The sequence below is a fragment of the Orycteropus afer genome, unplaced genomic scaffold, assembly GCF_000298275.1.
Source record: "Orycteropus afer afer isolate SDZICR_OR568_19922 unplaced genomic scaffold, OryAfe1.0 scaffold00002, whole genome shotgun sequence".
NCBI lineage: Eukaryota > Metazoa > Chordata > Mammalia > Tubulidentata > Orycteropodidae > Orycteropus > Orycteropus afer.
Window position 1 is genome coordinate 11660400 of NW_006921589.1, and position 23826 is coordinate 11684225.

Genomic DNA, 23826 nt, shown 5'->3' on the forward strand with positions numbered 1-23826 from the left:
TGAACAATCTACTTCAGTAGTGATACTGCCTCGGAAACCCAAGGAGGGGTTGCTATGAGTCGCAAACGACTCCATGGCAGTGAGTTTTTTTGTTGTTGTTGTTTACCCAAGATGGGAAAACAGTGGGAAGGTACTCTGTTGTCACTCAACCAGCAATGAAGACAAGTCATCAAACCTCAGTTAAATCATTCATTCAACATTTATTGAGCGCCTACTGTGTGCCAGGCACCGTGCTAGGCGCAGAAATACTGAGATGCATAAGATACAGTCCATGCCCTTAAGGATTCACAGTCTAGAAGGGGAGACAAACATGTAAACAAGTAAAGTACAGTGTGATAGGTGCCACAAGAGAAGCATTTACAAAGTGCAGAGGTAGCCTGGAGGGGGAGGGGCATCAGGGTGGTCTTCCCGGAGGAGGGGGCCTTTGAGCGGGATTGTGAGAGATGAATAGATGTTGCCAGGCAGACAAGACAAGGGGAGCAGGGAAAGGCATTCCACTCTGAAGAAACAGCGTGAGCGAAGGCACGGAGGCATGATACGGTGTGTTTTGGGGGCGGGGGATTCTAAATAGTCGGGCGGTATTGCTAGAGTTGGTACGAGAGGCCGTGGCTGGAGAGGGAAGCAAAGGGCAAACTGTGGGTAGGGGCCACCTCGGAGGCTCGCCAGAGCCCAAGGGAAGGCCTTCACACAGGAAAAGGCTCCTGGCTGACCCGAGGAACGCCTCCTCAGGACCTCACTGTGGCCTCCAAACGGACCTGGACTGATACCCGAGGAGAAACTGAGTTGGGGGATGGGGTGAGCAGAGACGGGGGCCCAGGCCTGGGGTCCTGGAAGACGCCCCTCACTCCAAGTTCCCTGGTCCCAGCTCTTGCCGCGCGTGTGCAGGCCCCGCCCCCTCATGGGGCCAAGGATCAAAGGAGATACCACCTGGGAATGTTCTTGGCAAACTGCAAAGACCATATGAATGTGGAGTCGTAAAAATAAGTCATTATCATTAGGAACTAAAAGAGAGGGAGTGAAGATAAAGCAGAAGGAATTGAGTTAGACTGAGGAAGGTTGAAATTCTGAAAATAGGGGCCAAAAGTGAGGAACAGTGCGGTGGCCGAGGCGGAACGTGGCTCTCTCTTCCCTGGGACAGACAGGCCCTTGGCCCAGAGTAGGCGCAGAGGCCAGCAGGTAGGACCAGGCCCCCCTTGCAGGCTGACTTGTGGCCTACCACCAGCCTCAGGTGTCTCCTCAGCAAGAGGGCCAGGTTTCCTAGGTAACCAGGACCCACCCACCCCCACCCCCTTCTAGGTTGTAGGGGATTGGCCAGAGGCCCTGGGGGCGGGGCTGTCTTAAGAAGGTGGGGCTCAGACTTCCCCCAATGGCTCAGTCGGAAAAATGACGGTACAGGCTCGGGGCCAGGGAGGTAGGGCGGGGAGGGGCAGCGTCTCAGTAAACCAGAGCCGCTTGGCTCCGGAGCCACCACTTCCCTGAGGCACCACATTTAGGCCACTCTGGGGGACTGACTTTTTTCCACCTGCAAGGGGGAAAGGGAAAGATGGACTTAATCCCTTTATGGCTCCCGCTGCCCTGGGTTCGAGGATACAGCCTGAAAGAGACTTGCTGAGGGAGGGGGTCCTAGCAGCCTCTGTAATGTCCTCACTGTCGGCCCAGGAGCAGAGGAAGCCAGGAGGCGACCCTTCCCGTTAGCAGGCTCTTGAGATGTTCTGAGACCCCGCCCTTCCTCCCAGCTTGCCTAACTCTGCCTCACTCCCTGGGGTCTCCCAAGCTTCCACAAACCCCCTTTCTCAAGTTGCATGTTCTTGTCCCTCCCTCCCCTCCCCCAGATCAGTGTGGGGGAAGGATGGCTGCTGTGGGCACCGATGGGGGGGTGACAATGAGAGGGACGGTGTGGTGCGGCGGTGGGTGGCCTCCTCACCATGGGGCAGGCTGGCATGGTGGGGCGTCACTTGCTCTTGTGCATGTCCTTCAGCCGGCGCAGCTCCTCCAGGAGCTGGGCCCGAGAGAAGCAATCATCCTCCGTCGGGCCCGGGCCTGGCCCCAGAGCCTCCTGCAGTGCCAAGCAGTGAGTCCTCAGGAACGGGTTGTAAGAGCGCTCCTCCCCCAGGGTGGATGGGCACTGTGGGAGACAGGTACCAGGCTCAGTGGAGAGAATCTGAAAAATGGGCCCCATGCAGGGAGCCCCCCATTCCCGCACTGGAGTCGGGGAGTTCCTATTTGAAAGCCCTGAGGACCAAGCCTGTCAGGACTCTAGGGAGGTGCCTGGCGCCTTCCCTCCCCAGCCCTGGCCCCACACCGTGCTCTTGCGCTCCATCCGCTGCCTCTGCACCCACTGCATCTTCCTCTCCCGGGCCACGTTCTCGGGCTCCACCACGCCTGCAAAGCCCAGGTTCTCCTCTGCGTACTCGTGACCTAGGGAGCGCCACAGTGGTGGGGGTGGAGGGGGCAAAGGACAGAGATCCGTGATGGGGTCAGAAGGAGTTCTCTCCGCCCCCAGCCAGACCCAGGCCCAGTCTGGGCACAGAACCAACAGGAAGGGGGGGGTGTGCGCTGTTTCCAGGAAAATCCTACCAACTCGGTGCTACTTCTTTAAATGTGGGCAGAGGTAACCATGAGCTAAGAGGTAAAGGAGGTTTGGAGGGCCCCACTGGACTAGGAAGACCTGCATTCTAGTCCTGACTCTGCCCCTATCCAGCCCTGTGACCTTAGACAAGTCATGTCACCTCTTTGAGCCTCAATTTTGTGCAAAGTGGAGAAAACAATAATGCCAACTAAGACACAGATGTTGCTCCCTGATGCCTAGGACAGAGCTCAGCACATAGTAGGTGTTCTATAAAGTATTTGTCAAATGAAGGAATGAATGAATGAATGTTCTGAAGATTAACTGACATGTTTGTGAATGTGTTTTGTAAACTATAAGGCAATGGATATATGCTGAGTTAATTTATTGGTTTCTCCCCAGATAAACAAAGGCTACTTTCTGCTCTGGGTTCTGGCTGTGAAAAACTAGCCATCTCTCTGGGACTCTCTGGGGCTTCAGGGCTCCCAAGAGGCCAAGGGCTGGTTGGCAGGAGACAGTGGCATAAGAAGCAGACGTGTCAAGGAGGCAGCACTCCAGAAAGAAGGGAGAGGGCTCTGCTCTGCCCAGTATCTTGGGGAGTGAGGGGCTGGCAGAGCAGTCCCAGGCCAAGAGCATGGGGGATGGGGAGGTGGGAGGGACACCTCACCAGGCCACAGCAGGGTATCGTCCCCCAGCCCCAGCACAGTGTCCAGTGAGCTCAGCATGGTCTCTGCAGTGCCCTCAAAGGTCCGTCCTGGGTGAGGTGAAGGGGGTATGTTATAAGACACAGGAGAGGGGTGGGGACCGGCCTGTGTGGCTCAGGCTGGTCACCAGCTAGCCCCCCAGGCATCTACTCCCTCTCCCCTCCAGGGTGGTGGGCCCAATTATTCACCCCCACCCAAGCCCATTTGAAGGGCTCCATTCCACATGGTGGCATCCGGATGGAGAGGGGTACAGGACCTTCAGGCTGGCTCTCCCAGCCCCAAGCACCTTGGAGACAGGGCTGCTCTTTTCGGAGGTGTACCCCTGTGGCCTCGGTGCCCTCAGGACTTCACGCAGCCTGAATTCGTGGTCCTCGCCCTCTACAGGGTCACCCTCTCACTCAGGGGTCCCCAGCTTTTCAAAACCTAGTCCCGCCTGTCGCTGTATCCGAGAGGCAGGCTCCACCAGCGCAAACAATGCCCTGTGGTGAGGTCTTTACTCAGCCACAGGCACCCCCTCCTGTGCACTCCCTTGGGAAGTCTTGAGGATATTAAAACAAGCCAGGGTAACACAGGCCGGAGTATCTGCTGGGCGACAGCTGGGCTGAGAACAGCACTGTAACTAACGCATTGCCTGGGATCATGGCTGCCCTGGCCTCCGTCCCTCCCCCCTTCCCTTGGTCCTAGCTCTCCCCATCTGGGGGACTCACCACAGCCAGAGAGGAAGAGTAGGTCTCCTGAGAAGAGGCAAGAAGGGCCCTTGTAGGGCTCCCCATCCAGCAGGTAGACCAGATGGCCTTGTGTGTGGCCTGGAGTGGCCAGAGCCCGAATCTGAAGCCGCCCCACGCTGACAACATCTTGATGACACAAGGGACTGGGGAGCAAGACAATAGGAGGAAGAAGGAACCAGAGCTTTGGCCATGCTGATTCTTGTCCTCATCCTAGGCCCAAGGGAGAGTGGACTTCCACCAGACAGAGAGGCCATCGCCAGTGCTCAGGGTCTAGACCCAAACCCTCCTCCCTCCTTTTCAGGGGACAGATGGGGGGTAGGCAGTGCCAGACTCCAGATGGCCAGGAAGGAGTCAGTGAAGATCCAATTGTTGATAACCCTGAAATACTCCAGTGAAGGACGGGGGATGAAGGAAAGGGCTCCCACAATGGTGATCCCATCCCCAGGTCAGAGACTTACTGGGTGAGGTAGGGGATGCCATCCTGAGGGCTCCCATAAACCCGGCAGTCCCGGTGCCTCCGGCTGAGGTCACGGTTCCCTCCACTGTGGTCCCTGTAGGATGGCAGAGGCAGGGGTCTCTAAGGGGCAACCATTCCTGGGCCTCCTGGTGACCCTTCTCCCCACTTCCCATGGCATCTCCAGGCCTTTGAGCCCTGGGGCCCGTGGCTCGGGAATGGAGCCAAACTGTCTACACCTCTAGGCCTTTGTTCAAGTTGTTCCCCTGTCCAGTGTCTCCTCCTCCCCTGACCTGTCATCTACTCCCACCCCTCAACAACATGGCCAATGCTGACTCATCTCTCTGGACTCTCTCAACTCCAAGGTCATCACCCTCTAATTCTACAAGGGGATCTGACCACACCCCACCTGGTGCCCCCCTCCTTCGTGCCTTGTGGCAAGCGCCCCCTAAATGTTTGTAATGGTAATGCACTATCACGCAGAGCTGTCTCCTGCTACCAGACTGTAATCTCCTTGATGGCAGAGATGACATGTTTTGCCTATGCCCAGTGCACAGGAGGCATCCAATAAATGCCCGTGGAATGGAAGATGAATGAATGCCTGCCCTCACCTCCCTGGGTCTTCGGAGCCTGGAAAAGTGGGGTGGTGCAAATGCCTGCTCTCCATCTCTGCTTGTACCCCAGTGACTTTGGGAAGACGTGTGTTGCCTATTCCCAGCAGGCTGGTATTGTGGGCCCAGTCCAACAAGCCCAGCTGGGCCCAGGTAAGACTGCATCCCAGTCCCCCCACTCAGCCCCTTACCAGTGCTTGTGGGTGCAGAGAATGGCAACCAAGGTAACACCCTCCTTTTCAATGGAAGCCTGGCCGGGAGAGAGGAGGAGGAGGTATTGAGACAGAAGAGAGGAAGGCAGAGAGAGAGAGACACAGCAGAAAGTGATGTGGACATGGGGGTGGGGGGTGTTGGGCAGGGAGGAGAGGGGAGCAGAGGGAGATAAAGAAGAGGAAAAGGAGAAGGGGGTGGGGTGGAGAGAGCTGGGGAACAGAGAAGGTGAGGAGGGAACGGACTGAGACCCAGCACGGGGCACGTGGTGGGCAGTGGGGAGGTGGCGGAGAAGAGAGGAGGTAGCGACCCACAGACACAGAGAAATGAGAAATGGGAGGGAAAGACTGACCCAAATACTGACAAAGGGGTGAGGAGAGAAGAAGGGGTCAGACAGGGAGACAGAGTGAGAGGCAGATGGAAACTCACTAGGCCCACCTCTGGGGGCAGCGACTCTCTCCCTCTGGCCCTGGTCCCCTCAGCCCCTGCCCTCCCCATTTCACCCACCCTGCTCTGGACACTTGACTCGCCTCCATGCTGTGTGTGTGTGTGTGTGTGTGGTCTCTGTATAGAGGCACAGACCTCCACAAAATACACAAACACCCCCCCACATACATAACACTACAGGGGGTAGGGGCAAGCATCTAGTATAGGGTGGAGGGGGCAAGACTGGCAAGTGCCACATCCCATTGGCAGAGGGACGAGGGCCAATCTCTCTCTAGCAAGGGGAAGCTGCAAGCCCCCCTGGGTTGTCCCCGGAACTCCCCTGCCCCCGTAGTCCTCTCACCTGAACGGCCCGAGGGTCGGAAGGGTCCACCGCCACAGCCAGCCGGGCCTGGGTGTCGATGATGAGGTAGCTGTAGTTGTCCGCAAGGACCGGGATGGGAAGCACCTTCACCCCTTGGGGACAGAGAGGGGCTGTGGGTGGGGTGGCAGGCAGGGAGCAGGGTGGCTGGGGGTGTAGGCAGGGAGGGTGGGGTGGGCACAGTTGGGGGTTGCTGGCCAGGGCCGGCCAGAGCTCACCATTGAAGAGGCGGGGCTGGGTTCTGGAATGGCCCTTAGGGTAGCGATTCCGAGCCCTGCGCAGCTGCTGGCGATAGAAGAGGTACCCGAGCCAGGTGCGTGTGTACAGGCTGTACCTGGAGAGGGGACGGTCTGGGTCAGCCTCTCGCCTGCTACCCTCTGGCCCCTGTGTGATCCATCAGGCACCTCCTCTCACTCCCTCGGCCAACCCCTGCATCCAACAATTTCACCCTCACTTAGTGTTTGCCACTGTTTGCCCTATTCAGTCCTCAGGACAAGATGGAGAACAAGACAGACACACCCAGAGCCCACGTCAGGGGAGGCGTGGAGTCAGGAACTCTCAGAAAAGACCAGGAGAGCTCAGGGTGCCATTCAACCAAGGGCTAGGCCTTCCCCAAAAAGTGACATTTACAGTGAAGGGGGAACAGCAGGAGTTAAGCGGCCGAAATGAGGTGGGAAAGTATTTCAGGAAGCACAAAACCAAAACCAAACTCACTGCCATTGAGGCAATTCTGACTCATAATGACCCCTACTAGATTTCTGAGGCTGTAAATCTTTCCCTTCTGAGGAGCGGTTGGGGGGTTATGAACTGCTGACCTTCTGGTTGACAGCCAAATGCCTTATCCACTATGCCACCAGAGCACAGTGGTGGTCAAAAGTACCCGAGGAGCTTGTGAAAGACCAGAGTACTGGGCCCTCTCCCTGTTTGGTAGGTCTGGGGCAGGGCCTGGGAATATGCATTTCTAACAAGTCCCCAAGTGATGCGGGTGCCACTGGTCCAGAGTTCACACTTTGAGGACCACTGTTGTAGAGGAAACAACAGGTAAAGCCCAGAGGCAGGACACAGCAGGGCTTGCTTTGAGAAGCTGTGTTAGCTCTGTTTGGCTGCGTGGTGGAGGAAGCGGCAAGAGGTGAGGCAGGGTGGGCTGACCCTGGCCATACCAGTCACACAGGGCCCCTACTCACAAGGGCCCTACACTTGGTTTAATGCCCTGTGGTTGCTGTCTTATGAAATTATTCTATCTTGGAGCTTGTGTCTTGTAAGTGGAGTCTGTGGGACCATGGAGCATGCACAGAGAGGCGACGCACACAGTTTGTGTAGCCGCTATTCCTTGCCTCTCCACACATAGATCGCATTCGCGTGCCCCACAGGACAAAATCTAGTGGGCTCACTGTGTGGGGAAAAGGGCAAGACTCCGAGTGACCGAGGACCAGCAAGGATGCCTGTGCCGCTGACCCGAGAGGCCGTCCTTTCCTTTCAAACCCGGATTTGCTTCAAATCATGAGGAAGGCTCTAAGAAACACCAACCACCACGGAACACTCCCACCTTCCTTACCCACACTACTTGCCTGTATTATGCAACCACTGATGCTGAAAATGATGACCCAGAAGAAAGGGAAAGTCCATACTCGTAGCGAGTGTTGGCGGAGTGTGCGTGTAGCAACAAGTGAAATTAAAACAGCTGCTGGAATTGTGTGGCATTGCCAGTGTTCTGCTAAGAACAACATACATACGCACGTACGAGTTATGAACTAACAACTGTGTAATTCCACTGACTCCACTCAAGTGAAATGTTCTTATATTTACATTTAAAACCAGCATTGCACAATATAAGGATGAACTGTCAAAGTCATGCTAATCATTTCACTTTCTCTTTTTCTTTTCTTAGAATGATAATTAAATAGCAAATCAAAACACCATGACAAGTCAAAAGAGAGATTATCAAAGAAAGGGAAAAAAGCTTTATATTTCAGTACCTTTAAAGCAATTTTTTTTTCCTGTGTTTTTGAACAAGGAGCCCTAAATTTCATTTTGCAATGGGTCCCGCCAAATTATGTAGCCAGCCCTGCCAGTAGCGGAAGGACCTGTCTTAGGCCCTTGCCTCACAAAAGGGAAACTGAGGCAAAGGTGGGGTGGGGCAGTCAATACTTAGGGTTATACATGAAAAGAAGAAGGGGTTCTGGCTGAGTCTGAGACAGAAAAGTTGAGGCTGGGTGGGCGTGGAGGACGGACCCCAAATCTTCCGGGAATTACTATAAGTGGTTGTGGGGTGGGGGTAGGGGCAGCTGCCCTTCAGGTCCCTTAGAGAAGAGCCAGCTGATCTGTCTGTAAACAGTCTGGTCAAAACCAAGCACGTTCCCATGACAATTTGGTAGAAGGGATTTAGTTCAGAAGCTGAGATGGGGCAGAGCCCCTAAAGGTGGGGTGCCCTGGGGGATCAGGCACATGGGTGGGAGGGCACCAGGAGCCAGGCATCCCTGCCTCCATGCCTTCCCCGGGCAGTCCTTCCCTAGATTCTGCCGCCTCTCCTCCCAGAAAGCCGTCCTTGACCATCTCAGTTTCTCTCCTCTCACCCTGATCTGAACACAGGCAGCACTGAGAGTGTCCAACACACAGAGCACAGTCACTCGGGTACCCAGCCGAATCACCCAAGTGTGTTACGAAAGAGACTATCTGCATGGTCTCCAAGCATCTGCCTCACAAGATACTACTGCAGGAAGTCTCCGTTTTTGAACTTCCAGCTTCTGACTTACAGACAATTTGTACATGTCCTTTAACATTATGTAAATCTGCCTTCACTTTGAAATGACTGAACCAAACCCTACTCCCCAAACCCAACCCAACCCACTGCCATTCAGAGTTGATTCCAACTCATAGTGACCCTCCAGGACAGAGCAGACTGCTTTATAGGGATTCTAAGGCTATAAATCTTTATGGAAGCCGATTGCCTCATCTTTCTCCCATGGAGTAGCTGGTCGGTTCAAACTGTCCACCTTTTTGGTTAGTAGCCGAATGCTTTAACCACTGCGCCACCACAGCTCCTTCCCTACTCCCTGCTCACAACAAATTTTCATCACAGTCACCTTCATTTGTTACATGTGCAGCTTTTACATCACGGAAAAGACTCCAAGCCTTTTCTTGCACTAAAGTAAAACTAAGAACCATGTGAACCTGTTCCAACTCACCTACAATTAAACTTAAAGACACACTTAAGGATGATGTCATTCATACCCTGAGGACTGTCTGTAATTACAAAGGAGGTGGAGAAACATGCTAGGCTCCACCTTAACCAAGTGATTGAAGTTAACCTTGCCAGTAACGATATCAGAGTCATTTGCCTCTTGATTCTGTGCACTGAGGAAGGTCTAACATCACTTCTGTGGCATTTGTGCCAAAAATGCATAACCGTAATTTATTCATGAGAAAACAGCAGACACATCCAAAACGAAGGACCTTCTACAAAATATCTGGCCAGGACTCTCCCAAACTGTCAGATCTTGAGAGACAAAGAAAACCTGAGGAACGGTCCAAGACAGAAGAGACTAAGGAGACTAAATGCAGCGTGGGATCCTGGACTGGATTCTGGACCAGGCAGCAGGAGGACAACTGAAGAACTCTGCAAGATGGGCATGCTGAAGAGTTAACAGTATTGTATCAACATTCATTTCCTGGTTTTGACAACTATGCTGCAGTTAGGAAAGATGTTGTTAACATTTGAGGGAGCTAGGTGAAAAGTAGGGAGTTCTGGTAGCATAGTGCCTAAGGCACTTGATTACTAACCAGAAGGCTGGAGGTTCAAACCCACCAGCCATTCCTCAGAAGGAAGGTTGGGCAATCTACTTCCATAGAGATACTGCCTTGGAAACCCAAGGAGGGGTCGCTGTGAATTGGAGACGACTCAATGGCACATAACAACAACAGGTGAAGGACATATGGGAATTCTTCGTATTATTTTTGCAAGTCTGAAGTTACTTCAAACTAAAAAAATTAAAATGAATAAAATCACCCTTTCCTCTGTGCTCTGATACTCACCTCACACCCATGCCCAGAATCCTGTTCCTGAATTCTTTTCCCCTACATCAATTTATGGAAGGTGCAGGGGCCCTGGCAATAGAAAGATCTGGGCTCCAGTCATGGCTCAGCCTCTCTTAGCTCTGTGATCTTGCGCGAGTCATTGGTTCACACGTGAGGTTCTCCATTTATAACATGGCGGTACCATGACCTATCCCTGCAGGGCAGTGTGAAGAGGAAATGGCATAAAGCAAGATAAAGCTGTTCTTCCCAAGTGGTTGGGAAAGTGGAGAACATTCAGACCGAGCATGCCCACCAAAAACAGCCGACCATCTTCCAAAATAAGAGAGTCCAGCTTGGAAAAACTGGCAAGGAGAAGCTCCCATGTTACTACAAGAACATCAGTCTGGGCTTCAAGACACCAAGGAGGCCACTGAGGCCACCTACATTGAGAAGAAATGCTCCTTCACTGGTAATGTCTCATCCAAAGGCTCATTCTATATGGCATGGGATTTTCAAGATGAAAATGCAGAAGACCACTGTCATCCACTGGGACTACCTCCACTATATCTGTGAGTACAATTGTTTTGAGAAGTGCCATAAGACCATGTCTGTGCACCTGTCTCTCTGCTTCAGGGACATCTAGATTGATGACATCATCACAATGGACAGTGCCAGCCTCTGAACAAGACTGTACACTTTAATGTGCTCAAGGTCACCAAGGCCACCAGCACCAAGAAAGAAAGCAGTTACAAAAGTTCTGAGCCTAAATGCCTCCCTGCCCCTAGAGAAAGTTATCTATTACACACACACACACACACACACACAGGATAAAAATGTAAAGCACTTAGTTCAGGGCCTGCAAGTAGAAGGTGTTTGGCAACTGTTGTTTCCTTCCAAAATTAAGCCTGCACCCCTCACAGCTGCTAGGATAGGCCATACACATCTGGGAGGCACTGATAATGTTTGCTGCCTTCCACTATTGGATACTTATGATATGTGCTTCGGTTTTGTTCTCCAGCAAAGTGGGGGGCAAAGATCCGTGAGATGAACAGACACTTCACCAAAGAAGATATTCAGGCAGCCAACAAACACTTGAAGAAATGTTCGCAATCATTACCCATTAGAGAGATGCAAATCAAAACAACCATGAGATAACATCTCACCCCAGCATTAACAGCAAAGTTCAACAAGATAGAAATTAACAAGTGCTGGCGAGGATGTGGAGAGATCGGGACTCTCATACACTGCTGGTGGGACTGTAAAATGATTCAACCACTGTAAGAATTGCTATGGTGATTCCTTAAAAATTTGGAAATAGAAATACCATTTGATATAGCAATCCCGTTACTCAGTAATATCCTAAAGAAGTGAGAGGCAGAACGCAAAAAGATATATGCACACCCATGTTCACTGCAGCACTATTCACAATGGCAAAGAGATGGAAATAACCTAAGTTTATTTCTCCAATAAACTGCAGAATAAACAAACTGTGGTACATACACACAGTGGAATACTATGCAACCCTAAAGAATGTAGAATCTGTAAAACACCACATAATGTGAGTGAACCTGGAAGACATTATGCTGAATGAAGTAAGTCAATGACAGAAGAACAAATATTATAATAGTCCACTATTATTTAAAAAAAAAAAAAAACCACAAACTCACTGCCATTGAGTCAATTCCAGTTCACAGTGACCCCCTGCACCCTGTGGGTTTCTGAGGTGGTAAATCTTTATGGAAGTAGATTGCCCAGTCTTCCTTCCGCAGAGTGGCTGGTGGGTTTGAACCACCCTTTTGGTGAGCAGTCAAATGCCTTAGACACTACACCACCATAGCGCTTTCCTATTGTAAAAAGTCAAGGAAAAGTTTATACATGGAAGGAAACTTTGTTGGTTACCAGGAATGGTAGGGGAGGGGAAGCTAAATTCCTGGACTGGTTGAAAAAAATACAGAAACCAAAGATTATTAGTGGTTACCAGGAGGAGGAGGGAAGAGAAAAGGGGCAGCTTTTGTTTGTGGGGCACTGAGTTCATGCTCATGGTGATAGAATATCGGGAAAGGATAGAAATACTTGTGGCGAAACGTGAAAAATGTCATCAATTCCCTGAACCGCAAATGTCACGTTGTGTATGTTTTCACCACAATAAAAGTAAAAGAAAAAAAGACAAAATCCAATACCTCATAGAGGGAAAACCAAACTCACTGCCGTCAAGTCAGATCCAACTCATAGCAACCCCTCCTTGGGTTTCCAAGGTGCTATCACTATAGAAGTAGATTGCCCAATCTTCTTTCTGAGGAGTGGCTAGTGGGTTTGAACCACCAACCTTCTAGTTAGCAGTCAAATGCCTTAGGCACCAGAGCTCTCCTTCATAGAGGGAAGAGGGGCCCAAACCAAAAAAAACTTACTGCTATGGTGTCAATTCCCACTCAGTGACTCTATAGGAAGAATATGGCCCCACAGGGTTTCCAAGGCTGTAATCTTTATGGAAGCAGATCACCACTTTTTCCAGTGGAGGGGCTGGTGAGTTTGAACCACTGACCTTTTCATTAGCGGCCAAGTATTTTAACCACTGTGCCAAAGGGCTCCCTGAAGAGGGCCAACAGATAATAAAGTAGAAAGCAAATAAATCAACCACCAATCTGTGAATTGGAGCTGGAAGAGCTGGGAGGAAGAAGCTCTTATTACAGACAGGGAAGGCCTCCCTCACAGAGCAACATTTGAGCTGAACACCGAAAGACGAGGAAGTGGGAGATGAAGACTGTCTGGGTAGGCAACACAGAGGCCCCTGGCAGGCAGGAGTGTGGTGTGTGATGGGAACTTCCAGGAAGCCTCTGCGTCTCTAAGCAGGGCTGGGAGACAGAGAAGGTCAGCGAGGTGGGCAGGGGCAGGTCTGAACGTCCCTGCAGACCTCAGTGAGAGGTGTGGAAGATTACTGATGGGCAAGCACAGGATCTGACTTCCATTTCTGAAAGCTCGCTCATCTGCTGTGTGGAGGATGCAGTGGAAGGTGTGAGAGTGAAGGTGGCAGGAGGCTACTGAGTCTCCAGGTGGGAGGTGACGGTGCTGGGCTCCAGGGGGTGTTGCTCTCACTCTTTCTGGGAAAAAGGTCCTGCCATTCTCCCAGCGTGAGACATGGCGTGAGCCCCCAGTTAGCTCTCCTGGTATAAATGACCAGTGCAGGGTTCTCTGGCCCAACTACAAGGGAACACAGCCCAGGTAAGAAGTCTCCTTCACGGCCTCCAATCCAAACTGCAAGCCACTGGCAACACCTTACGTTCCTAAAGCACTCCATTTGACCGAACCCAGCTCCTGCTCAAAAGCCTTCTGCTTAGACTCTCCCACTGCTTAAAGGAGTGTGACTGACTCCCCCAGGCAGGCCTTCCATAGACTGGAACCAATGCAAGACTCTGCCCCTTTCCTTCCTGATGAAAACCCTGCACTCCGCAGAGTGAAAAAGCAGAAATACCTTGTCTTAGTTTTCTAGTTTTGCTGTAACAGAAATACTACTAGGGGATGGCCTCAACAAACAGAAATTTATTCTGTTCAGGTTCAGGGCGCCAGCTCTAGGGGAAGGCTTCCTCTCTCTGTCAGCTCGGGGGAAGGTCCTTGGGTCCTTTCAACATCATCGTGGACCTACTATTACCTGGAGGAGATGTCCAGGTGTTTTGGCACCAATCTCCCCATGTCTAGGTTCTCAGAACAAGGACCTTGGGCCCAAAGGACGGACTCTGCTTCTGACTCTCCTTTCCTGGTGGTACTGAGGCCCCTCCCTCTCTGCTCACGTCCCTCTCCTTTTATGTCTTGTAAGATAAACGGTGATGCAGGCCACATTCCGGAGAAACTCCCCTTATACGGGATCAGGGCTGTGATCAGAGTAAGGGTGCTGCATCCCACCCGAATGTTCTTACACCAGGAGGGATGATTACCCCATTACATAACTGCTGAACCATGGAGAATCATGGCAAAGTTGACACTTTTTTTTTTAACATATTTTTTATATATTTTTTCAGAGGATACAATTCAATCCATGAAACTCTGCCCTTACCACATGCAAAACATGTCTGTGCCACACGCAAAACATTTTCTCCCACCATATCATCCCAAACGTCTTTAATCAACTCCAAGCACAAATTCCATCCTAGGGCAAAATTCCTCTTCACCTGTGACTCTAGACTACTGTGGAGCAGGCACAAGGTAGACATTTCCATTACAAGTGGGAGAAACTGGAGGGAAAGGAGGGATAATGGGCACCAAGCAAGTAAAAAAAACCACAGCGGAACAATTCACATTAGCTCCCAAGACTTGGAAATAATTTTCTGTTCTCTGAGACCATCCAAGTCTCCATTCTCTGGGTGCTGGCCATGCTGTCTGGGTTTTGGGTGGAGGCCTCTCGGTCCTGGGGTCCAGCTCCACCATCCAGCCCCAGTGGGAGGGATGGCAACTCTGTTCCCTCAGCTTTGGGTAGCCCCATTCTCCTAATGCAACTAAATAATGCTCTTGGCTCTGGCAGGCCCTGTTTTTTTGGCCCCTGGCTATGGTAGCTCTACCCTCTCAGCTTTGGGTACTGAATCTGGCCCCATCCTCCTGGCACTCACGAATGGCACCCCTACACTCTAGAACCGAGTTGGTGAAGCTCTCTCTTTGAGACACAGGAGTCTGTGGCCCCATCCTTTGAAACCCTAGAGGCCATGGCTTCACCCTTTGAGACCCCAGAGGTTGTGGCCCCACCCCTTGAGACCCCAGAGGTTGTGGCCCCACCCCTGAGACTGAGGCAGCTCTGCTTGCCATGCTTTTTGTCTCTTCAGCTTCTGCTTCCTGGTTCCTTTGCCTCTTGGGCTGGCCCAACCTCTGCCTTGCTTGGGCATGTTACAAAGCTCCTTAACTTATCAGGAGAGATAAGTGCCTGAAGCAGGCCACCCTGACAGTAGCCTCAGCTCAAAGGCGCTCACCTCTCTTGCTCTGTTGGTCGGCAAGCCTAGCTCCACTAACCAGAGGCACCTCATTCTGCCAGGAAGCCTCCTGCCCAAAGACACTCAGCTCTCTTGCTCCATGGGTTGGCTCCTGCACCATCCTGCACTGGTCTCCTGGTTCTACTGCTGCCACTTTTCTGCTGCTGCTTCTTGTCATCTGCACCATCTCTGGTGTCACAACTCTTCTCACTTCCTTCTGAGCCTTCACCAGAATTGCTTTCATGTCCATAATCCAACAGTCTCTTCTAGGCAATCTATGCTTTCGCTATTGTTGTTGCTTTTATTTGCCATCGAGTCACACCTGACTCATAGTGACCCCTCTTTGAGTTTCCGAGGCAGTATCACTATGGAAGTAGATTGCCCAACCTTCCTTCTGAGGAGTGTCTGGTGTGTTTGAACCTCCAGCCTTCTGGTTAGCAGTCAAGTGCCTTAGGCACTACGCTACCAGAGCTCCTTACTATTAAGCACCTTGAAACTCTTCCAGCCTCTACTCATTACCTAATTTAAAAACTGCTTCACATTTGAGGTGTCTGTTCTGTCTTGGTCATCTAGAGCTGCTATAACAGAAATATCACAAGTGGATGGCTTTAACAAACAGAAATGTATTCGTTCACAGTTTAGGAGGCTAGAAGTCTGAGTTCAGGGTGCCAGCTCTCGGGGAAGGCTTTCCCTCTCTGTTGGATCTGGAGGAAGGTCCTAGTCTTCTTTCAGCATCCTGGGTCTAGCATTCCTTGAAGCTCTTCATGTGTCTTGGCATCAATCTTTCCCTGAGTCTAGAAGGTTCTCAGTGCAGGGACCCTGGGTTCAAAGGTCATGCTCCACTCCCAGTTCTTCTTTCTTGGTGGCACTGAGGTCCCTCCTCTGCTCTCTTTTCTCTTGTAAGATAAAAGGTGATGCAGGATACACCCCAGCGAAACTCCTCTCACACCAGAGCAAGACTGTGACCTGAGTAAGGGTGCTGTATCCCGCCCTTATCCCCTTACAACTGATTGGGTGATCACATCAGATCACATCATGGGGGATAATTCCAACATTACGTAACTGCCAAACCACTGAGAATCATGGCCCTGCCAAGTTGACACATATTTTTGGGAAGTACAATTCAATCTATGATACTTACTAAATGTCCATCAAAATGAATAAATAAACCATTGCATCTTCCAAACAAATGATTTAGAGCAACAGGTTTCAACATGCACTAAACTCAAACAAATAAGTTAAGCTAAAAGATATAATGCAGGGGAAACAGACAATCTAACAGTACTCATTAAAGATGCGAAGCATACAAAACCATTATGGATTTTATGGTTGCAGGGGACATCAAGCTCAATTGGCATAACATACTACACAAAAACACTGTTCCATATCCTACTTTGGTGAGTAGTGACTGGGATCTTCAAAGCTCGCAAGCAGCCATCTAGATGCAATGATGGGTCTCTCCTTGTCCAGAGCAAAGAATGAAGAAAACCAAAAATCCATGGAAACAATTAGTCCAAGGGACTACTGGTACACCATGCGATCCTCAGCCTATATCACTATGAGACCAGAAGAACTAGATGGTGCCTGGCTACCACTGTCAACCAGTCGAAGAGGAATCTATGTAGGAGATCCTGGATAGAGAGGGAGAACACTGTAGAACAAAACTTAAAAATCATTTTTTTTAAAAAAGGGACCAGGTTTGCTGGTCTGATAGAGCCTGATGGAACCACTGAGACTATGGACCCTAGCTGCCCTTCAGGTCTGGAACTGAACCCACTCCTGTGGCTTCCAGCCAAACAAAAGATAGGCATATGAGCTGAACATTTACATTAGGTAGATACACTCCTTGGAGAGATCAATCATGGGAGAACAGAGGGCTATGTATGCACAGGGAGACAGCTCAGGGGGCAGGAGTGCATGGGAGGGAAAGACACAGAGAAGAGGTGATTATAGGGAGGAAGTGGGAAGAAAGCTGTTGCATTGTGGGAAATCGCAGTCAATGTCATGAGACAAAGTGTATTGGAACTGCTGTATGGAAAATGAATTTGCTCTGTAAACTTTCAACTAAATCAGAATGAAAATTAAAAAAAAAAAGAAAATCAATTAGTTATAAATCAGGGGGAAAAATGGATTTTGTTTAGAGACACAGACATGTGGCAAAAGAATAAAGGCTGCTGAGAGAATGGTCAACATCCAGTTTAGCAGTGTTATCTCAAGGGGCAGGGGAGGAGGGGCGGACTTGGGGAGGTGGCACAGTGGATTCCACAGTACCTGTCATATTTTACTTCTTAAGCTGGGTGGTGATAGAGGTTGTCATATTATCTATCGTTTTTTGAACATCTAAAGTAACTCATTAAAATTTGAAAACTACTGCCCTTGCTCCCTGCCTCCGCTCTTGCAGTCTCTTTGCCTGGAATACCCTCCTCTACTTACTAGAATTCTACTCATCCTTCAAGGCTCAGCTCAAACCCTCTTCTGAGACGTGGGCCCTAGCTAGCTCAGCAGAAAGCCTCTTCCCTCTGCTCTGTCTAGAACACTCAGCTCTCTGTCCCTGCCTTCAGTGGCAGGGGCCTGGGCCCCAATTCAATGGCAACTAACAACAACAACCCAGGTGCCTGGATCAGCACCTTGCCCAGAGGCAGTGGACAGTGCTGGCCATGTCCCACGTGCTCCTCATGCGGCTTGTGGGAGCTCCGCCTGGCTCCTCTGCATCTCCCCGGCACCCTCCCAGCACTGGTGCAGCACCTGTCAATAATGCTGGCTTAGTCTCCAGGAAAGGCTGGGCTGCAGGGAGGGGGCTGGGATGCACATGTTAAAGAGACAGGAAAGCGCACTGTCAACTGTGTGGTCTATGTCTTGTGAAGGTGGGGAAGTCCAGTGATGACTAGTGGGGCGTCTTACCTAATTTTCAGCCACCTCTGCCTCTGCTCTCCCCTCTCCTCTCCCTGCTGCACCCACAGATCTGGCCAAGCAGGGTGCTCTAAGTAGGTCACCTAGGCCCAGGAGCATGGGTGGGGCTGTGTCACCAGGGCACACTGTTCCAATTTCCCCTGCCCTGAGGTCTGGACCCAAGAGTCCCCGCATGGTGCAAATGGTTAAGTGCTGGCCTACTAACTGGAAGGCTGGTGGTTCAAACCTACCCAGATGCTCCTGAGACAACAGGCCTGGTGATCTGCTCTCGAAGGGTCACACCCATGAAAACCCTGCACACATGGGCTCACCACAGTTGGAAGGGACTTGATAACAAAAGGAGGTCTGGACCAAGGCCCCCTGAGCCAGGAAGGGGAGAGGGGAAGAATGGGGAAGAGGGAGGAGGCAGACGAAGCATTGGACTGGGCATCCACAGACCGGGTTTACAGTCCGTCCTCTGCCTCAGACAGGTTAGAGCACCGTGGGCAAGTCATGCCACCTCTACGGAGCACATTTTCCTCATTTCTCATAACAATTATCATTACAACGACTTTTTTTGCCCCTTCCTGTAGGTAGGCCCTGAGCTCAGTGCTGCTCAGTGCTTCTCATCAGTGAATCATGTCATCCTCAGACACCCCCAAGGCAGGTGCTGTTATCATTTCTCCATTTTACAGACAGGGATATTGAGGCCCAGAGAGGTGGGAGGTGACGTGCTGAGGATCACAGTTTGCTGAGTGGTAGAGAAGAGCTTCTCGTCCGCAGGCAGCCTGACCCTGGAGTCCATACTCTCAACTGCTAAAATCCTCCCCAAGCCCCAAACGAGGGGGTAGGATGAGACAAATGGGTGTAAACTATTATGGGGCAGATCCAACTCTTTTGAGGGCCTTTTCGGAAAAAATTACATGCTATGTGGTTACAATGACTCATTCACGCAATCCAGGAATCCAGCTCCCAGGCATCCCGGGGCACTGGGTTAGCCTCTTCAGGTCATGAACTTCTTGGAGAATCTGGTAAACACTATGAACCCTCTTCCCAGAACAACGCATTGCACATACAAGATTTTGCAGACAACTGCAGAAGGCCAGAGACCCGTGGACATCAGGATGAGTCATCCAGAATTAGATAATCTTGAAGATCCCCTCCAAATCCAGCTCAGTGATTCCTAATCCCGATTGACTGGTTCCCAGGGCAGCATCATGAGCCAGATGGAGAAGAGAATTTAGGAAAGAAGACTAGACCCTAGAAGGTGAAATGTGAAGGTGGTGGAATAATTGGGAAGAACCTGTGTCCATCTGTCTCCTAGCCCCTCTCACTCCCCTAGACCAGCTGGGACATCACACCCCATGCAACACGCCTCGGGTTTCTCAGCAGTTAGCAGATGAGAACTTCCCTTCCTCTACCGCTGGAGACTAGAAGCAGGAGCTCTGGTCCAGGGCCCGGGGGTGCTCTTGCTGTCCGAGCCTCAGTGGTCCTCTCTGTGAAACCACCTGTTCGTCTTTCTAAAAGAGCAGCTGAGACCCAGAAAGGTCATGTACCTTGTAAGGTAACACTGACACTCCAGGCCAGATGTGGGATTCAAACTCTGCTATAGGTTTCCCGGGCGTGGTCACAAAGCTGGGGTCTATGGAAGAGCTTCTCAAAGGCAGACCTTCGACCACCTGCACTGGACTCATCTGGGGGTGCTGGTTAGACGAGAACATTCTGACCTCCTGCTCTCCCTCCCCACCCGCCTCATGGATATTGACTCAGCAGTTCTGGGGCCCATGACTACCCACTACCACTTCCTCCAAAAGAAAATAGTTTCCGGACTGGTCTTCTGGGACCCTGGTGGGAGACAGAAAAACTACTCTTCTTTGGGGTGGGTGAGTGTGGGGGTAGCAGCCAGCCTGGAGAGGGCCCTCCCTGTGGGTGGCCGGCAGCCCACACAGACCAGCCACACCGGTGTGTGGTCAGGGAGCACCTTTCACTGCTTGCCTCACTGAACCAGAACACGGCTTCTCTGGTGTCTGTGTCTGAACCTCCAGCCCCAAGGGAGCCCGTGTGGGACAGCTGGGGACAATGAGACACAGGACTCCCTCTTCCACGCTCTCTCTGTGGACAGTGGAGAACACACAATGGAGTCCTTCTTCCTCCCCCTCCTGCCTGGGCAGTTTCACCATTCTCGGTGCCCCAGAGGCCTGAGGGCTTTCAAGAGCCAATCCTAGCTAGGCCCTGGGGCCCTATCAGAGGCCGGAGGGACAGGATGAAAGAGGCTCTGTATCCAACAGAACAACCTGGAAGGCCCTATCACCAGGGTCACACTCTCTCTCCTTCTCTGAAGCTTCCCAAATGGCCTCAGATGCCACTGAAAGCCAGGAGGCAGGCCAAGGTTGATGAGACCTCTGGTCAGGGGGTGGTTTTAGTTCTCCTTTCTCGCCCCCTCCTCAGGACCCAGGGTCCCCAGGCTTTGCATCTGACCAGCGACAAGGCATTCTTTATGAAACCAAACCCAGAAATGTCTGTCTGAGGCCTGGAGGGTCACCAGGACACAGAGTTCTACTAGAGCTGGGGCCTGCTCAGTGGCCCTTTAAGAGCAAGGTGAGTGGCTCCATGTTTGTGCTTTCTCAAAATTGAGGAAAATGAAGAAGTTAATTGGACAAATAAAAAGGCCCTGGAGGGTGACAGAGTTTCCTAAAGCTGCCAGAATGGGGGGAAGAGAGACACTTCCCCAAACCCAGGAGAAGGACATGTGGTCAGAGCACAGGCCTTGCCTCTAGGATCACGGGGCCTATGCAATCCTCAGACTTTGCAGCTCCCTCCACAGGAGGCTTGTTCTTTAACAGAGGGGAACAGGGAGGGAAAATGGCTGAGCCTCTCTACCATGCCTCAGTCCTGGCCAGGAAGTTAGGCCAGGCTCTGTCTTCCTCCCTGTGACCCAAGGCCATCTGCCCAGGCAAGGCCCCCGGGTTTTATTTAGTTTGGCTTTGGTTTTGGTTTGTTTACTTTGGCAACCCTGGTTCTTGCCGCTCTCCATCAGCCCAACTCCAGGCCCTCTTAATTCAGTCCTGCTCCCTGGGCTAGGTCTGTGGGAGTCCAGCCAGGGAGTCAGACCTGAGAACGCTGACTCAAGAGCAGGCAAGGATACGCAGTTCAGGCTGTAAGAGAAGCCAGCGCCTGGGCTCACTCTGGAAGCAGAGCTCCATTTTGACTGGGGAGCCTGTGCATGTTCATGGAGGAGACGGTGTCTGAGCCAAGCTTTCATTCATTCATTCACAACACGTTGAGTAAGGGCCAACTACGCGCCAGGCACTATTCCAGAAGCAAGGACACAGCAGTGAACAAATTCTTCCCTCAGGTGGCTCATATTCTAGTTGGGAGAAAAAGGCAGTGGTAAGGAAGGAGGAAAAGGGTCCTCACACCCGAGAACAGCATGTCAGAGACCTGGAGGTGGGACTGTCGGGGAGGGTTTGGGGAACAGCCAAGAGGCCTGTGTGGCTGAAGCAGAAACAGCAAGGTAAAGAGCTGTAAAAGGTGAGGGTGAGGGACCAGCAGGGGCAGGGGGAGATCATAGGCCTTGAAGGCATTCTTTGAATGGTCTTTGACTCTGTGAGAAGATAGGAAACTGCTGGAGAGGACAAGCAGAGCACTGACATGTGTCTGACTTAAATCCTAACAGTTTCCCTCCAGTTGCTGTGTTGAGAGTACTTTTGGGATGCAGAGGGAGAAGGAAGTAGTCAGCTGGGGAGGCTGTTATAGCTGACCAAGTATTCTGGTTCCCTAGTGCTGCTCTGACAAAAATATACCACAATGGGACGGCCTTAACAAACAGGAGTTTACTCTCTTACAGTTTGGAGGCTTTAAGTCCAAGTTCAAAGTGCCAGGCTCTAGGGGCTGGGTGAAAGCCCCTCAACCTTGGCTTCAGCTCTGCCTCTTGCTCCCGGCCCACTGAAGCTAGAGGCATCTCTTCACTCAGCACTCAGGCAATAAATAAAAAGGCACAGTCCTGATGTTACCAAACCACATGGCAGGCCATTAATTTAAGTCCATTGTAAGTCCCAAGGTCGACAGAGCATGGCAGGCTGCTCAACAATGACACAGCTACATGCAGGGTCCCAGCGTGCCATAAGGTAGAGACCACTGCCAGAGCTGCTGCTTATATACAGGATGCAGACCACATCCCTAAGGCAGCTACTCAGCTGCTCCCAGTAGATTCCCCCATGGAGTTGATTCCCAGTCTCATCATGGGGAATACTACATCCAGCTGCCCAGCCACTCAACCAGGCCCAGCCAAGTTGACACACAAACTGAACTACCACACCAAGGAAGCGATGACGGTGGCTTGGCCCAGGGTGGTGGCAGTGGGGAGAAGTGCTCAGATTGATATTATTTTGAAGGTGAGCTCTGAGGATGCTGGAGAATGTGATAGGCAGAGCCATAGCGAGGAAGGTGGACAAGTCCCCAGACAGAAGTACAGAAAGTTCAGGGCCTGGGGAGATGGAATTAGGCAGGTGAGGGTGAGGGGTGTGAACTCCATCCTGTAGGCAATGTGGCTTGAGGAACGGGGGCACCTGCTCAGGGCTGTCGTTTGGAAAACTAACCAGGCAGCAGAGGGGAAGCTGGATCAGTGGGGAGAGCAAGGAGGCCGGGAGGCCATGGGTTGTGGTGCAGGGAGGCCTGGGCAGTAGCTCTCCAAGACCTCAGAGGCCTATTCCCCTCCCTGCTCCTGCCAGGCTGTGTGGTCAGTGGCCCAGCTTACTGCCTCTGCCTGGCCGACTCCACTTGGGCCACTAGGAGGTGGGCCATTCACCCATGGATCATTAGGTCCAAAGTCTTGCCACCCCTTGGAATCAAGCCAGGGGGCCTTACTGGCCCTAGATAAGCAGTTTCCTCTTACAGAAGCAAGCAAGCAAGGCCTGTCCCAGAGGCAGTTGGTTTCACTTGGGTTGGAAGGGTCAAGAAAGATCCTCTGAGCCTAGGCACAGACAAGGAGCTTGCTCAGGGACGGGGGACTTGGTCAGTGAGGGCTGCCCTTGTCCACAGGCTGGACACTGTCTACCTCCTCAGCTCTACACGATGTTCTGAGTCCTGCACCAGCCCAGCCCTGTTCCCAACTCCCCTCTACTCTGCAGAAGAAGGCCCTCCTCAAGGTCCCACCTGCAAAACCCCCTCAACACATCCCTATCACTTCAGGGCAACTTGCTACACCCTGGTCCCTGCCACAGAGGGACTCTTGTCCCTACTCCTTAAGAACAGCAGACAGACCCTGCTCATACCTGTGATCTCAGTCTTGATCAGGGCAGACAGGTGTTGATTGAATGAATGGAGGGATGTGAGGTTCCCTGACTGGCGGGTGGGTGGGTTGGATAGGCTTTGGAAGTACGTAAGGCACCTCCCACTCCACACATCCCCATGCTACAGAACAAGCCATTGCTAACATTTCCTGAACGCTTCCCATTGCTCCATGAACAATTTCACCTGATCCCCAAAGGAGCCCTTTGAGTAGACACTATCACTATCTCCAATTTACAGATGCAAACAACTGAGGCACAGAGAGGCTAAGTGACTTGTCCAAGGTCACATGGCTACTAAGCAACAACACGGGTTCAAAAGCAGGTCTGTCTGACCCTGCACTCTTTGTGCTTAGCTACTACACACAGTCTCTCAGACCCCGCAAAGCCCCTAAATGCATGTATCCTCAGGTTAGCTGCCATCTGCTTTCCTCCACTCCTTGTGCCCAGCCAATCACATCTCAAGGCAATTGTGGTTATGTTTGAGAAAAGCCCGTTATAAGATGGTCAAACACCAAAAACCATGGAGTCGATTGCAACTCATAGTAACCCCCATTGGGTTTCCAAGGTGGTAAGTCTTTATGGAAGTAGATTGCCCCTCTTCC

The 23826-nt window shown here is 51.6% G+C and overlaps 1 protein-coding gene across 1 annotated transcript in view; it reads right to left on the reverse strand.

The window, feature by feature from the left end:
• Positions 1-1951: 1951 nt before the first annotated feature.
• The window catches only part of PNKD (PNKD metallo-beta-lactamase domain containing), a 75794-nt gene continuing 53919 nt past the window's right edge, over positions 1952-23826 (reverse strand). Inside the window, exons 4-11 of the mRNA XM_042782737.1 lie at positions 6297-6412; positions 6061-6173; positions 5255-5313; positions 4457-4549; positions 3978-4141; positions 3234-3320; positions 2303-2418; positions 1952-2125 (exon numbers count right to left, since the gene is read on the reverse strand). Coding sequence (XP_042638671.1) covers positions 1952-2125; positions 2303-2418; positions 3234-3320; positions 3978-4141; positions 4457-4549; positions 5255-5313; positions 6061-6173; positions 6297-6412 — 922 coding nt within the window. The remainder of the gene's footprint in view (positions 2126-2302; positions 2419-3233; positions 3321-3977; positions 4142-4456; positions 4550-5254; positions 5314-6060; positions 6174-6296; positions 6413-23826) is intronic.